Source organism: Lepidochelys kempii, chromosome 6 (assembly GCF_965140285.1).
Source record: "Lepidochelys kempii isolate rLepKem1 chromosome 6, rLepKem1.hap1, whole genome shotgun sequence".
Taxonomy (NCBI): domain Eukaryota; kingdom Metazoa; phylum Chordata; order Testudines; family Cheloniidae; genus Lepidochelys; species Lepidochelys kempii.
Window position 1 is genome coordinate 104,957,127 of NC_136385.1, and position 13,984 is coordinate 104,971,110.

The window sequence follows — 13,984 nt, forward strand, 5'->3', positions numbered from 1 at the left end:
TAGAAGCAATGTACTTTAAATTATTTGTGGGAGAAGACAGAAATTGCATTATTATTCTGACCTTGGCTATTGTAAGTGTGTTTTAAAATATTGTTTAGATGGTCATTTTTGGATGTTTAATTTGTTTTAAAATTCTGCATTTTGTTTTCTAGGGTTTAAACAACAAAAAGAACTTGCCAGCAGGGGGCGCAATGCTACGTTGTTTGGAAAACATTGCTACATTTATGGAAGCTTTGCCAATGGATTCTCCTAGTAACCTCTGGACCACTATTAGTAACCAGTTTCAGACTTTCTTTACCAAACTGCCTTGTGTTTTGCCACTTAAGGTATGATGCATGTAATGCAGTTTTTTATTTATAAGGGTAATATGTAACTGATCAACTAAAACATCTGACACAAGGATTGTGCTACTATTGGCTAAGGCATGTGCAAACTGTTTGAAAGTTGTATACAAACAGAGCATAGTTTGTAATATTTTGTTGTAAATTACCTGACATTTCCAGTAGATCAGGTTGCACTAGAGTGCCTGATCCGTCCCTCTGTCTATACCCTCCATCTAGTAGCCACCATAACTATGGCCGGGGTGGGAATATTTTTCTCCTCCTCACCTTCCAGGTCCTCTCTTTGTCAGATTAGGACAATAAATTAATGATAATCAACATTCTTGGCAATAAAAAGTTCATTCACTGTTACCTCCTTTAGAAGAATTAAATACCATAGGAAGAAAAGCTACCTCTAAATAAGTTCTTAAAATTAATGAATACATAATAGCCAGTCAGGTAGATAAGCCTTCAGGCATCAGAAATTGAACACATCCTGCTTGACTGACTAGGTTATAATCCCATCAGAGGAACCTAATCAGGATATAGTTGTGGAGACCGAGTTCAGCGGCTCTGGGATCTGAGCTGTGAACATTCATGGCGCCTGCACTTTTCCAGTAAACAAAGTTCCAAAGGCCTCATTGAAAGTCATCTGAAGTCAGTGCGACTCTCTCCATTGACTTCCATCGGTTTTGGATCAGCGTTTAAGGGCCAGATTTCGATACATTTACTTATACTGAAAAACAAGTTGCTCCCCGAGCGGTCCCATTGAAAAACACCACTCTGGCAGTAAGACACCATTCAATACATCTTCTGTTGTTGTAGCCATGTTGGTTCCAAGATATTAGAGAAACAGGGTGGGTGAGGTAATATCTTGTATTGGATCAATTTCTGTTGGTAAGAGAGGCAAGCTTTCGAGCTACACAGAGCTGAAAAAGAGCGGAGAGAGACACTGGGGCCCAGAGCAGCTACAGAAACATAGGACACTGGACTCCTGTTAATCCCTCAGGAACATGTTCCCATACTAATCAAATTCTGTTGGATTAGAAAACTTGGAGATTTTCTGTTCTACAGAGGGTAATGTCAGCGTCCTTGACAGAGCAATTTGGAGTGAACACGGCAAGCCAAGCCTTACTGAGATTTCCTCCTCCCAATCCTCCTCTTGTAGGCTTTATTGCTGGAGAGGACAATACAGCCCATGATATTTAAATTGGCAGCATCTCATTAAAGATAATTTAGAAGTGATGGTTTTTTGACTTCACTTATTGTATGTTTACAACAGTCACCATTACAAACAAGAGGTGTGCAGATGAAGACATTAACTTTTTTCTTTCCACAGTGTTCTTTAGATTCCAGTTTAAGAATAATGATTTGCCTGTTGAAGATACCTACCACTAGTGCCACCCGGGTAAGTTCCAGAAATACACAACTCTTCTCTAACAGAGTTATCCATCCTTCACTGTACTACAAATTTGTTCCTTATCCCCTAGCTAGAGAAGTATTATATGTGAGCATGAAAATTTGCAGTCTACTATTCTATAATGAATGCCAGAAGCTTCAGAATCTAGGTCACATGAAAGTGTGTGCGCGAATGTATAGCTTCCGAAAGGTTTGATGTTTTTCTAAAACAACTGTAATGATAAACTTCCCCAGAGTCTGATCCTGCAGTCCACTCACTAGTGCAACTCCTGTTGAAGTCAATAGGAGTTTATTTTTTGTAAGCACTACCAGTAAGCACTGGTATCAAGTAAGCACTGGATTAAAGGTGAAACTCTGTTTTCTATTCCTTTGCTTCTAATTTGTTTTGTAAACATGAAGACATATGTCAGAACAGCCTTTTGTCTGAAATGGGGTAAACCACAGCAACACATCCTCAGAGTTAAAAATAAAGGTTCTGTTCCATTAAAGCTTTTCAGAACTTGAATGTTATTTATTTTGCTGAATGATTCAGTTATTGATTTCCCTAAAATCATATTTCACTGCAGAGTCTTCTTGAGCCATTTTCAAAATTACTAAGCTTTGTCATTCAGAATGATGTCTTCACTCTGGCCTACCTGGTGGAACTGTGCGGCTTATGCTACCGAGCCTTCACTAAGGTAATAATGAGCTGATGTTTTTCCTTAGGGACAACTGAAAACAGGGAAGAAAAATTATGAGTTCCCTAAGTGGGAAATGCATAGGTAAAAGCTGAAATCAATGTTAAGTCTCAGTCATGTCAGCAGTTTTAATATAGCTTGACTAATCAGTAGTTAGGTTGATGCAGTGCCTATCAATAATATTGACTTTCATATTTCTGGTACAGGCACAAATAAAGGGAACTTGCTGTAGAGGTTGTGAGGACAGGATCACAAAGATACACCTTTTATGCCTGTGAAAATTCACTCCGGTATAGTTCATGTCTGGGATTTGGCATGATTTAAAAATGTGTGAGAAAATGTAAATCCTGTCAAACATCCCCGAGTATATGTGTTCAACCACACATCGCTGGCAGTCAAAAAAATCAAAATATTTTGCAAATGTCCTATGGCTGGTAGCATGTCTTGACAGGAAAGTTCATAGGGAAGCAGTGTGGACTTATAGAACAGAGGACTGGGAGTCAAGAGACCTGGGGTGCATTCCCAACTCTACCCCTGTTTGACCTTGTATGAATCACTCAACCTTTCTGTGTTTCAGTTACTACACATGTAAAAAGGAGATGATAGGTGCCCACCTTTGAAAACTCTTTGAGATACTTGGATGAAAGTCACTCTATATTGTGACAAAGTTCCTCCTCTACCTTGGTGGGTCTTGCGCTTATTGGCAGATTTGCTCACCTTGGAGCTTCACGACAGCCCTCAGTTTGGCCGTTTTCATGAACCCACAGTCCAGGTCAACTCCTCCTGTGTCTGACCATGAGTTGGGAGGTTTGGGGGGAACCCGGGCCCACCTCTACTCCGGGTTCCAGCCCAGGGCCCTGTGGAATGCAGCTGTCTAGAGTGCCTCCTGGAACAGCTGTGCGACAGCTACAACTCCCTGGGCTACTTCCCCATGGCCTCCTCCCAACACCTTCTTTATCCTCACCATAGGACCTTCCTCCTGGTGTCTGATAATGCTTGTACTCCTCAGTCCTGCAACAGTATATGTTCTCACTCTCAGCTCCTAGCGCCTCTTGCTCCCAGCTCCTTACACGCGCACCACAAACTGAAGTGAGCTCCTTTTTAAACCCAGGTGCCCTGATTAGCGTGCCTTAATTGATTCTAGCAGCTTCTTGATTGGCTGCAGGTGTTCTAATCAGCCTGTCTGTCTTAATTGTCTCCAGAAGGTTCCTGATTGTTCTGGAACTTTCCCTGTTACCTTACCCAGGGAAAAGGGACCTACTTAACCTGGGGCTAATATATCTGCCTTCTATCGCTCTCCTGTAGCCATCTGGCCCGACCCTATCACAATATGTACAAATAATAATAATGAATAATTAGCCAAATGCATTTTTATATCAGTTATTGACAAGAGGATATACAATACACAAACAGTAGAAAACAGACAAAACTTTTAGCAGAGTTCCATAAAGTCCATCAACTCAGTTGTTAAAGCAATAAACACAAGCCTTATCCAGCCTTAAAGTAGACAATTTCCCAACTTAGTCATTATTATCAGAACAATAATTAATACCAGGGAAATAATTTCTTTCATAAGTAACTACATGCTTTACCAATTCAATATTACACACGTACACCAGGGATCACATTACCCTTCACCAGAATATAGCTACCTGTTAAAAGGGGATGCGGCATCCATAATAAAGGTAACATCAATAACAGCAACAGTTTAATGACAAGAAAATTAAGAAAATCATTTTATGCTGAAATGATGGGGGAACTTCAGATAGATGGAATTTGTCAGACACCCAGGTGAACTCTTGCAAAAAGTTGCTATCTCTAGCGACAGCAAGTGGACAGTACCTTGGTTTTATGTGTCATGTAAAAGATAGATTTTACGAATGAAGAGATCCTATATCTGGGAGGTCCTGTCCAGCGTTTAGAAATAATTACTCCAACGGCATAAAGGACAGAAGGATGGGTCATGTGGAGTAGAGTCAGGAATGTGGAATTGGCTCCCAGCTCTGCCATAGACTTCCTTAGTCAAGTCCCTTAAAATCTCTGTGCCTCGCTGTGACGGGGTGCAACTTACCACTGTGGCGCCTCCTGCTGGCTGTCATGGGGATTAGCTCTTCTGGTGGTGTCTGGCTGCCGTCATGTCTGCTTCAGGACCCACGTCTCTCCCAGAGCCGCGACATCCCCTTCATTACACAGCCCTCTGGCTGTGCCACACTCTGTGCTCCCCCCTCTGCGGGGGAATGTATTGCAGTCCGATGGTCCAGCCACTTCCTCAGCGGCGAGTGGAGGAGAAGGGGGGACCTGGGCCCACCCACTACTCTGGGTCTCGGCCCAGGGACCCCATAGATGGCAGCCATGCTCTGCATCCCCTTCATCCTCTCAGCCTACTTCCTTGGGCCACTTCCCCACAGCCCCAGCACCATCTCCGCCCTTATCTCAGGGCCTCAGCATGCCAGCAGTCAGCTGGGAGCTGGCTCTCACTCCCCTGGTCCTGCCCAGCACTGCTCTGTCCAAGGTGCTAGCTTTTCTCCTCCTGCAAGGCAGGAGCCTCAAACACCAGGGAGCAACTGAACCTGCCCTTCCCAGAAGCTATTCTTATATGGACATCTCCTATTGGCTGCCTTTCACACAGCCGCCCTAGGGCTTCTTTAACTCTTTATAGGCCAGTATGGGGCGGACGCCCCATCACACTTGCTTTTTTCCAGTCTTTACAATGGAGACCATGATCCTTCCCTACCAGACAGAGGTGTTACGAGGCTGAATTCGGATACTATAATGTATAGATAGCATAAATTCCTACCATGTCTTAAAATGAGAAACTATCTGAAAATCTTTGTCCCAAAATAACACTTGGCACTCTCAATATAACACACCTGAATCATTTTGTGTTTGGGCTGTGATAAAAGAATTCATCCAGAGCTACCAGAGCAAATCTTGGAGTGTATGAAATATCCAGTTCTCCTCACATACACACTATCACTACCTCATTTCAATAAAGTTCTCTTTCTGGTGTGGATCTTGGTTAGCATTTTTCCCCTTATGTTTGCCAGTCACATATTCTAAGAATATATTGACTTATTTCATTACAAACAGGAAGCTTGGATTATATCTCTTGGTGAAAATTCCTGCTTGAATTTGTTAATGCGAACTGGTGACCCAGAATGGGATCATTAGCAAATGTTTTTTCTGCAATTTATACCCAGAAAATGCTTCATTTAGTAGAACTTCACACTACATTATCCTTGTTATTGCTGAATCTTTACCATACATTTTCATTAGAATTAGCGAATTTATGACTGCAATTAGGAGAAACTTACCAGTTCAGCTCTCTGTGTTTCTTATCCTGGAAATCCCTGTATCTAAAGGACTGATTTCTCTGACAGAATACCACACAGGACTGCATGCTGGACAGAATACAATTTGTGAACCCTTGAACTACTCAGATTCACTTGTCCATGACACAACTTAGTTTTGTCTGCTAGAACCAACCATAGCAACAATAGCACACTCAATCTATGTGTATGCTACGGGGTATGTAGTAGTGTTGTAGCTGTGTTGGTTTTAGTATATTAGAGAGAGAAGGTGGATGAGGCCATATCTTTTATTGGATCAACTTCTGTTGGTGAGATAGACAAGCTTTCGAACTACACAAAGCTCTTCTTCAGGTCTGTGAAAGGTACTCTGAGCATAAAAGCTTTTATCTCAAGTGAACTCACATAGGAAAATGATAAAAGACAAAAACAACCTGTCACCTGTGGGTGAACACTTTTTATGAAATGATTGCTCTGTATCTGACCAATCAGTCCTCATTCTCAAAGGAAACCTGCACAACACTTAAAAGATGAGCCTGGGAGCTTAAATTCATAACTCTGCTAGACACTTAAAATCATGGACTGAACAGAGACACTGGATTTATGGTTTATTACAACAATCTGTAACACACTAACTCTGCCCTTTTTTTCCTATGACTGCAGCGTTGTTAGTGAGCCACTCTACCTTGAATGGTCACTTAGAACATGTGCTAACTACCTATGCTAAAAAAATCTCTTCCACCTTTTATTTAGCTGTGACGCTCAGAGTACCTTTCCTAGACCTGAAGAAGAGGTTTTTGTAGCTGAAGAGCTTGTCTTTCCCACCAACAGAAGTTGGTCCAATAAAATATATTACTTCACTTACCTTGTCTCTCTTATGCCATGGGCTGGTATTTATCCCTTTCCAAGGAGCAATGCATTCCCCCACAGCACACATTTTAGAGGTCAAAGTTGTAGAGTTGGTCAACATTTTTTATCCAACATTTTCCTAATCCTCTGTGGGAGAAATATCTCAGTTTCTCTTGTCGTTAAGTTTCCTGGGACTCACATCAGTCTCATATTTCCTTATCTGAGTTTATTTTCTACGTCACCGGTCTGATTTGTCAATGCCAATGGTACTCTCATGCAAATAGCTTTGCCTCTGAGGATTGTAATCTCAATATCTTCAATTTCCCTCTCAGTCTCTTCAAGTCTTAAGTGGATGCTTTGTGGATTTCTTATCTCTTGCAGCCACTCAAGTTTGAACCCCAACTTAGCCTTTTACGAACAGTTATAGAACTCATATTAAATAAATGTGGCATTGAATTGTACATGACATCATCTTGCTATTGAAACTTTATGAGCAAATTATAATGTGCCAGATCCTCAAATGTGGTAATTTAGTATAACTCCATTGAAGTAACAGAAAAATCAAGTTTGTTTTCCTGGCTTGTTTTGTGGGTTATGGACTATTCTATTAAGGAACTGAATAAATTCTGGGGACTTTTTTTTTGTTTTTGAGTGAGGGTCATTAGAATTAGTGATAAGATAAACCTCAAAAGTTTCCACACCTATGACTCTCCAAGGTCACTGTGTCCACACATACTGCTGGTAGGGTTTATATAAGGCTTGCTAAGCAGCCTTTCCTTATATAGGCCCACTGCATTTTGTTGAGGGAGTGAGCTTTGATAGAACAAAGTTGAACAAAGCTGCATTCCAATCTCTTTTATACCAGTTTTACACTTATGTAACTGCATAGGGCCTTATTCAGTTTTACACTACAGCCCCTTCACACCACTCTGGCAGTGTAAAGGGGGCTTATGTGGGTGTCAATTACATTTATTTGTGTAATGTATACCAACAGAGTGGTGTAAAGGACCTTAGTGAGAAAGGGAATCTGGCCCATGGACTTCAGTGGAGTGACTCCTGATGTACAATGGAGTAAATGAGAGCAGAATCAGGCCCATTCAGTTTTTAATTCAGATATCTAAGAACTGTAGCTCTTTATCTAGAGTATCAGTAAATCAGTCTGCAGACATTTATTTGCACTGCTGTGCTCTCTTTGTAATAATGGGTATGAGCAGAGGAGTTTATTTCAGAAATATAACTTCAACTGATGGAAGTTCTCCAGAGTTTATTGGCCTTGTTTGTGTACCCATGCCTGCTTGGTGAGCTGTTCTGTCCTCCTCCAGTGCAGGGGCGGCTCTACCAGTTTTGCCGCCCCAAGCAGTCTCCACCGAATTGCTGCTGCCGCAATACCCCTGGAGCTGCCACCGAGTTGCCGCCACGCTTGGAAGAGCGGCGGAGCTGCCGCCGAGTTGCCGCCATGGGACATGAACTGCCGCCCCATTTTGAATGCTTCCCCAAGCACCTGCTTGGAAAGCTGGTGCCTGGAGCCAGCCCTGCTCTAGTGGTACCTAGCCCATCTAAAGATCTAGGAGTCTGCTACAGTCTCGGCTAAGAGCCATGTGGCTTTTAGCTCCTGTAATAGAGGCTCATGCACTAAGCGTCGGAGGTCCCAGGTTCAATCCCGATGACCGAGGTCTGTTGGCGTTACATTTGCACATCATCTGCAGATCTCAAAGTGCTTTACAAACATGGAGGACTAGAGCACAAGATAAAAATCTGCACTGAGTAAAGAGTAGTGCTTTGTTATATTGTCCTTAGAATAGTTTGGGAGGGAGATTGTGATCCACAGAAACTATGGTTCCCCCACTGCTCTGGGGAGGGAGTAAACTGTACCAGGTCTATATCCAGAGCAGCATACGCTGCCTGAAGCGCTCTGAGAAGCAAGATGGGTGAGGTAATATCTTTTATTGGACCGACTTTTGTTGGTGAAAGAGAGACGCTTTCGAGCCACACAAAGCTCTTCGTCAGGTCTGGGAAAGGTACTCAGGGTGTCACAGCTAAATATCAGATTGAACAGGTAGTTTAGCATAAGTAGTTAGCACATATTCTGAGGGACCATTCAAGGTGAAGTGGCCTGTAAATAACCCTGCAGTCATAGGATAAAAAGGAGGGTTAGTGGGCTACAGATTGTTGCAATAAGCCGTAAATCCAGTGTCTCTATTCAGTCCATGATTTTTAGTGTCTAGCAAAGTGCTGTTTGTCTGGCTATTTATTGTAGGGTTTTATGCTGCTGCTCATTACTTGTAGTATCTGAATGCCTAGCATATAAAATCAGTAGCAAATCCCCTAGTCCAGTTTATGGAGTCTCTTGTTCTGCTCCCTTTTTAGGGTAAAAACTCTGCTTGGGGTATTTTTCGTTTGTTGATGATAGTTGATTTGTTTGCTACAGTTTTTCTTTCCTTTCCTTTTCTCTTTAAATTATCATTAGTGGTAATGGTTTGGGGATGGGGCCACTTTTGCGTAGACTAAGGTAACAATGCATAGAGCTGGTCAGAACATTTTCAGTGAAATTTCATATGATCAAAATATGCTGTTTTGTCAAAGCCAAAATGTTTTGGCTTCAACAAGTTACTTTTTTGGGGTTAAGAGAAAAGGGCTGTTGTGCTCTGTAGCCTGGTGGTTAAGGCACTGGTGTGGGAAGCTTCCTGAATCAGAGTGCTCTGGGATGATAAACTCTCCTTTGACTCAGGTAGAGCAGGGAGTTGAACTTGGGTCTCCTGTATCCCAGGCTAGTGTCCTACCCACTAGGACAGACAAACACCTGAGACGTTTTGACACCGCTTCCCAAATAAAAAACGTACATTTTGGTACAATGCCATTGTTCACTAAAACGTTCAAAAGGTTTTGGATTTGTTACAGTAAGTAATGAAAACAGCTTTCGAAACCTTGACAGTTGCTGTGCAATGGAATTGTCATCCACTGACCAGCTCTACTGTTGTGAGTATCATTCTTGCTATAACGGAAAGGCTTGTTCGAAGAGGAAGAGCTATGCAGCCTTCAGTGTTGTGGGGGCGGAGCCAAGACTCTTCCCAGTCCCCAGCTCATTCAGCCGATTTCCCTCTCAGTTGCACTTACGACCTTGCATGGCTGCTGGTTAATGAAACCTCACAAGACTTTTGTGTGGTAGAGGCAAGTATTAATTATACCCATTTACAGATGCCATAAAGAGCAAAAAGCCCTGACGCGGTGAACACTGATGCACATGCTAAATTTTACTAACATGAGCAGTCCAATGGACTTCAATGGGGTTACTCTTGTACATAAATTAATCATTTGTGTAAGGGCTAGTCTACACTACCCTGCTATATCGGCACAACTGCGTCAATGCAGCTGTGCCACTGAAGCACGTCTGAAGTGCGCTGTGCTGATGGGAGAGCACTCTGAAGTCGACGTAATTAGTCCACCTCAATGAGGGGAAGCAAAGTCGGTGGGAGAGCGTCTCCTGCTGACAAAGTGCTGGTGTGGACAGCACTTAGGTCGATGTAACTTGCGTTGTTCAGAGGGGGTGGCTTTTTCACACCCCTGCATGATATAAATTACATTGACTTAATCGGTAGTGTAGACAAGCCCTAAATGTTTGCAGGATCAAGGATTCAGTGGCGGAGCTAGTAAAAGGACTGCCTCATTCAAATTGCACGGTAGTGATCAAAACCCCTTGAGCTGCTAGCTTCAATAACAATTTACAGATTGGTTCCACATATCCTATCTCCTAAGGTCAGAAAATATCAGATTGAGATTTGTAACATCTTCAGCTAATCTCATCATCTGTCCCATCTCCAAAATTTGTGTTCTTGGCCGACAGATTCTAATCTCCATCTCCTAATCTTCCCTCATGCTTTAAAATGTTTTTTTGTTGAACAAGCTGTAACTAAGAGGGATTTATTGTGGAAGTGGAAAAGTACTGCTTGGCTGATGAAGTCTGTATAGATGTCCGAGCTGGTTTAACAGAGACACTCATTTTGTGGGGAAACAACGGAAGAATTCAAGATCAAATTTGGAGCTTTTATGATAGGCTTAATAAAAGACTTATGCTACATGAGTTTAGTGCTAATTTTGTTCTTCTGATTCAGACCTAGCTACTGACCTCCATATTCTTTTGTACTTTATAAGGTAGATCTAACCATGTAGCTTTATATGTGTATAGATATATAATTTAATTTATCTATACTTTACATATAAAATATACAAACACTTAGACAGGTCCTGATGCAAAATCCACTGAAGACAATAGGAGTCTTTCCATTGACTTCTGTGGCCTTGGATCAGGCCCATAGTATTGTACAAATGAATGGTGCATTATTTGAATGCTTTCTGGGAGGGAAGGCCAAAGGTACACACCTGTTTCTTTTCTCTTGACTCATTTTTTAAAATTTCTCAATTAAAAACAAATGGAAAAACAAATTGAGGCTATGGGGAGCACTGTGGTGCAGTGTTTGGTATCAGTGCACTTTAGGTGAATTTCTAGACATCTTCACTTATTTTATTTTTTCTTCTGTTTAGGAAAGGGATAAGTTCTACTTGTCCCGCAGCGTCATCTTAGAGCTACTGCAGGCACTGAAGTTAAAGTCACCCTTACCAGATACGAACCTGCTGCTGTTGGTACAGGTACAGTAGATAAGCCTTTAAAACTATTTCGTGCTATCAACATATTGTGAGTGCTCAGACCTCAATTCAGCAAAGCACCGAAGTAGTGATTCAGCCCTTCACCATTCCAAATAAAAGCTAAGTATGTGACGTTAAGCATGTGCTTGTCCGAACCAGTGCCTTCAAAACTAAGGATGACATCTGAAAACATGGATGCCTAAATTTGGACACCTAAATTCATATTTATGCACCTAAATAAGTGGCCTGATTGTTAAAGATGTTGATGACCCACAGCACTTTTGCTAATGCGCTAGCCTGCACATCCCATCTCAAAGGAGTCTCAGTCTGCATGGTTCATATCATAGCCCCACAGCTAGCCAGGTGATAGACTGTGATTAGCAAGGCATGCTAATGGGCAAAGATTCAATTTGTTCCTGCTTAGAGGAGCCTCAAAGTTGTCTCCACAGCATGTCCGTCTAGGCCATTAAGGATCCTCCCCTAGTTGAAAGAAGAAAAGGAGTACTTGTGGCACCTTAGAGACTAAGACTTAGAGACTTAGAGACTAAGGTGCCACAAGTACTCCTTTTCTTTTTGCGAATACAGACTAACACGCCTGCTACTCTGTCCCCTAGTTGAAAGCATTCTTCTAACTTCGTAGTGTAGACCAAGCCTAGGAAACATTTCTCCTCCTCCCTTGCTATTCTGCTGGCTCAAGGCAGGATTTAGGCTGGGATTTTCTAAGGGAGTTAGGCACTCAAATATTATTGGAAGTCCATTGGGGTTGGGTGCCTAACTCCCAGAGACTCCTTTGAAAACCCCAACTTTAATCAAAGAACTCTTCATCTATCCTAGCTACCTATGTGACTAAATTAGAGATGAGCCTGCGTTGTGAAATGCAAACCTGGATCCAGACTTCTTTCAGGTTCAAGGGCGTGAGAAAGATCCAGTGTCCTAGTTTGGATCCCACTTTAACGGCAGATGAATTTTAAGGACTCCTGTGGAACCAAACTGAAAAAACATGCCATCCAGCACAGACCCCCTCCTGAGGACCAGCAGTTTTGAACACAACCAGCTGGCAGTAGCTGTCCTCTGCTGTACAATGAGCTGGCCAATGTTTGCATTAGATAGTTTTAAAATGACGGAGTCAGCATTAAAATGACACAAACGGCCAAAAGCAGGATGTTGTGCTCTGTAGATGCCCTCCTTGGGTCATTCACAATGTCCCGCTCATCACAGTGTCTTCCCCCTTTTATCTGGCCAGTGCCGCACAGCGCATATATTACCTCTCCTGAGTCTCACTGGTACATTAGTTGTAGAAACTAAGCAGTTGCTTATTGACAGAACAGTAAAACCGACAGCTTAAATTGCAGAGTCATTAGAAAAACTCTGAAAACAACTATTATAACATCAGTATTGAAAAAAACGATTTTTTTGTGTGTGAGGAAAAGTGATTTTATTCACTTTAACTAAAAATCAGAAATGTGTTTTTTTTTAAGCAGGGACTTCAGGTAGTGTCATCCAAAACCCCAAAGAAATTAAAAAGGAGGAGACTCAGAGAATGGCTCAGAGAATTGTTAGTGTTCTTCAAAACACTGGTCCAAATCCAGCCCGGGGTGGTAGTGAACAAAGTTACCACCTGATGGCTGTGCAGTGCTTAGGGCCTGCTCTTGTGAGGCTCCGCTGCAGCTGTCCTGCTGTAAGATTTCCCGGGTAGCCGCTCTGTGCTGATGAGAGAGAGCTCTCCCATCGGCATAATTAAACCATGCCCAGTGAGCAACGGTGGCTGTGTCTTCAGGAGACGCTCCCCCGCCGATACGGCACTGTCTGTCGGTGAAACTTCTGTTGGTCAGGAGGGTGTTTTTTCATACTTCTGACTGACAAAAGTTTTACCGATTAAAGTGCTTGTGTAGACATAGCCTGACTGCCACTGCATCACAGGCTAAGCAGTTCCAGCTTTTCCACATTGCTGTATCTATTCACTTCAGTCCTGGGGCTACCTTGACCTGTGACAAGATACTTTCATCTCCAAAGCCGATTCAAGCTTGAGTTCCTCTGTTGAGACTGCTGGAAAGGGTGCCAATTAATGACAGTTTTGGTGGTTTAATGATGTAATGACTTGTCCGCTAGGAACTGGTCAACCTATCTTGTGTAAGGTGTAACCACCTATCCAAGTGCCTGATCCAGGTAGAGTCTGAGTGCTTTCTAAGGGCTGGGAATAGGACCCAGAGCTACTGACTCAATCCCATGCTCTAGCTGCTAAACAAAACTCCCTCTCATCTACTTGTAAATATAGAGCTACAGTTGCTGGTAACCCAGCACTTTCCCCATACACTAAATTCACAGAAACACCCTTGAAAATAATCAGCTAGTAACGTCACATATATTAATAATTATTTTAGATTTATTTCAATATCCTTGAAATGAGATGTCTCATTTCCCCACGTTACCACAGAGAAGCCTGTAGAAAATTCATATCAATTGTATCATGTTAATCAAACCTGTGGCAGAGGTAGCATGAAATGAACACAAGGACAGTTTTATTTGCACAAAGGTTCCTGCAAACCCCCCCCCCCCCACCTGTTAATGTATATATACACCTCTCTGCGTGTGATGCATAGAGTACATTGGGATTCACTCCAGATGATCGAGATAACGTGGGGGCTAGGAACACTTTATTTTAATGATAGATCAAGCGTGGGCTGAATAACAAAGGAATTACTGGAATGTATATTCGACACCCACATTAATTCCAGATTACTCACTGCCATCAGCGTTACTGATGACATAT

The 13,984-nt window shown here is 42.3% G+C and overlaps 1 protein-coding gene across 9 annotated transcripts in view; it reads left to right on the forward strand.

Annotated features, from left to right (window-relative positions):
• The window catches only part of UNC79 (unc-79 subunit of NALCN channel complex), a 161,997-nt gene that overhangs the window by 117,241 nt on the left and 30,772 nt on the right, over positions 1-13,984 (forward strand). For 8 of the 9 annotated variants that reach the window (XM_073349519.2, XM_073349521.2, XM_073349522.2 and 5 more), the window contains 4 exons: positions 153-326; positions 1,660-1,728; positions 2,306-2,416; positions 11,113-11,217. In XM_073349519.2, coding sequence (XP_073205620.1) covers positions 153-326; positions 1,660-1,728; positions 2,306-2,416; positions 11,113-11,217 — 459 coding nt within the window. Of the gene's footprint in view, positions 1-152; positions 327-1,659; positions 1,729-2,305; positions 2,417-11,112; positions 11,218-13,984 lie in introns of those variants that run through there. The other variant, XM_073349531.1, reaches the window with a different exon arrangement.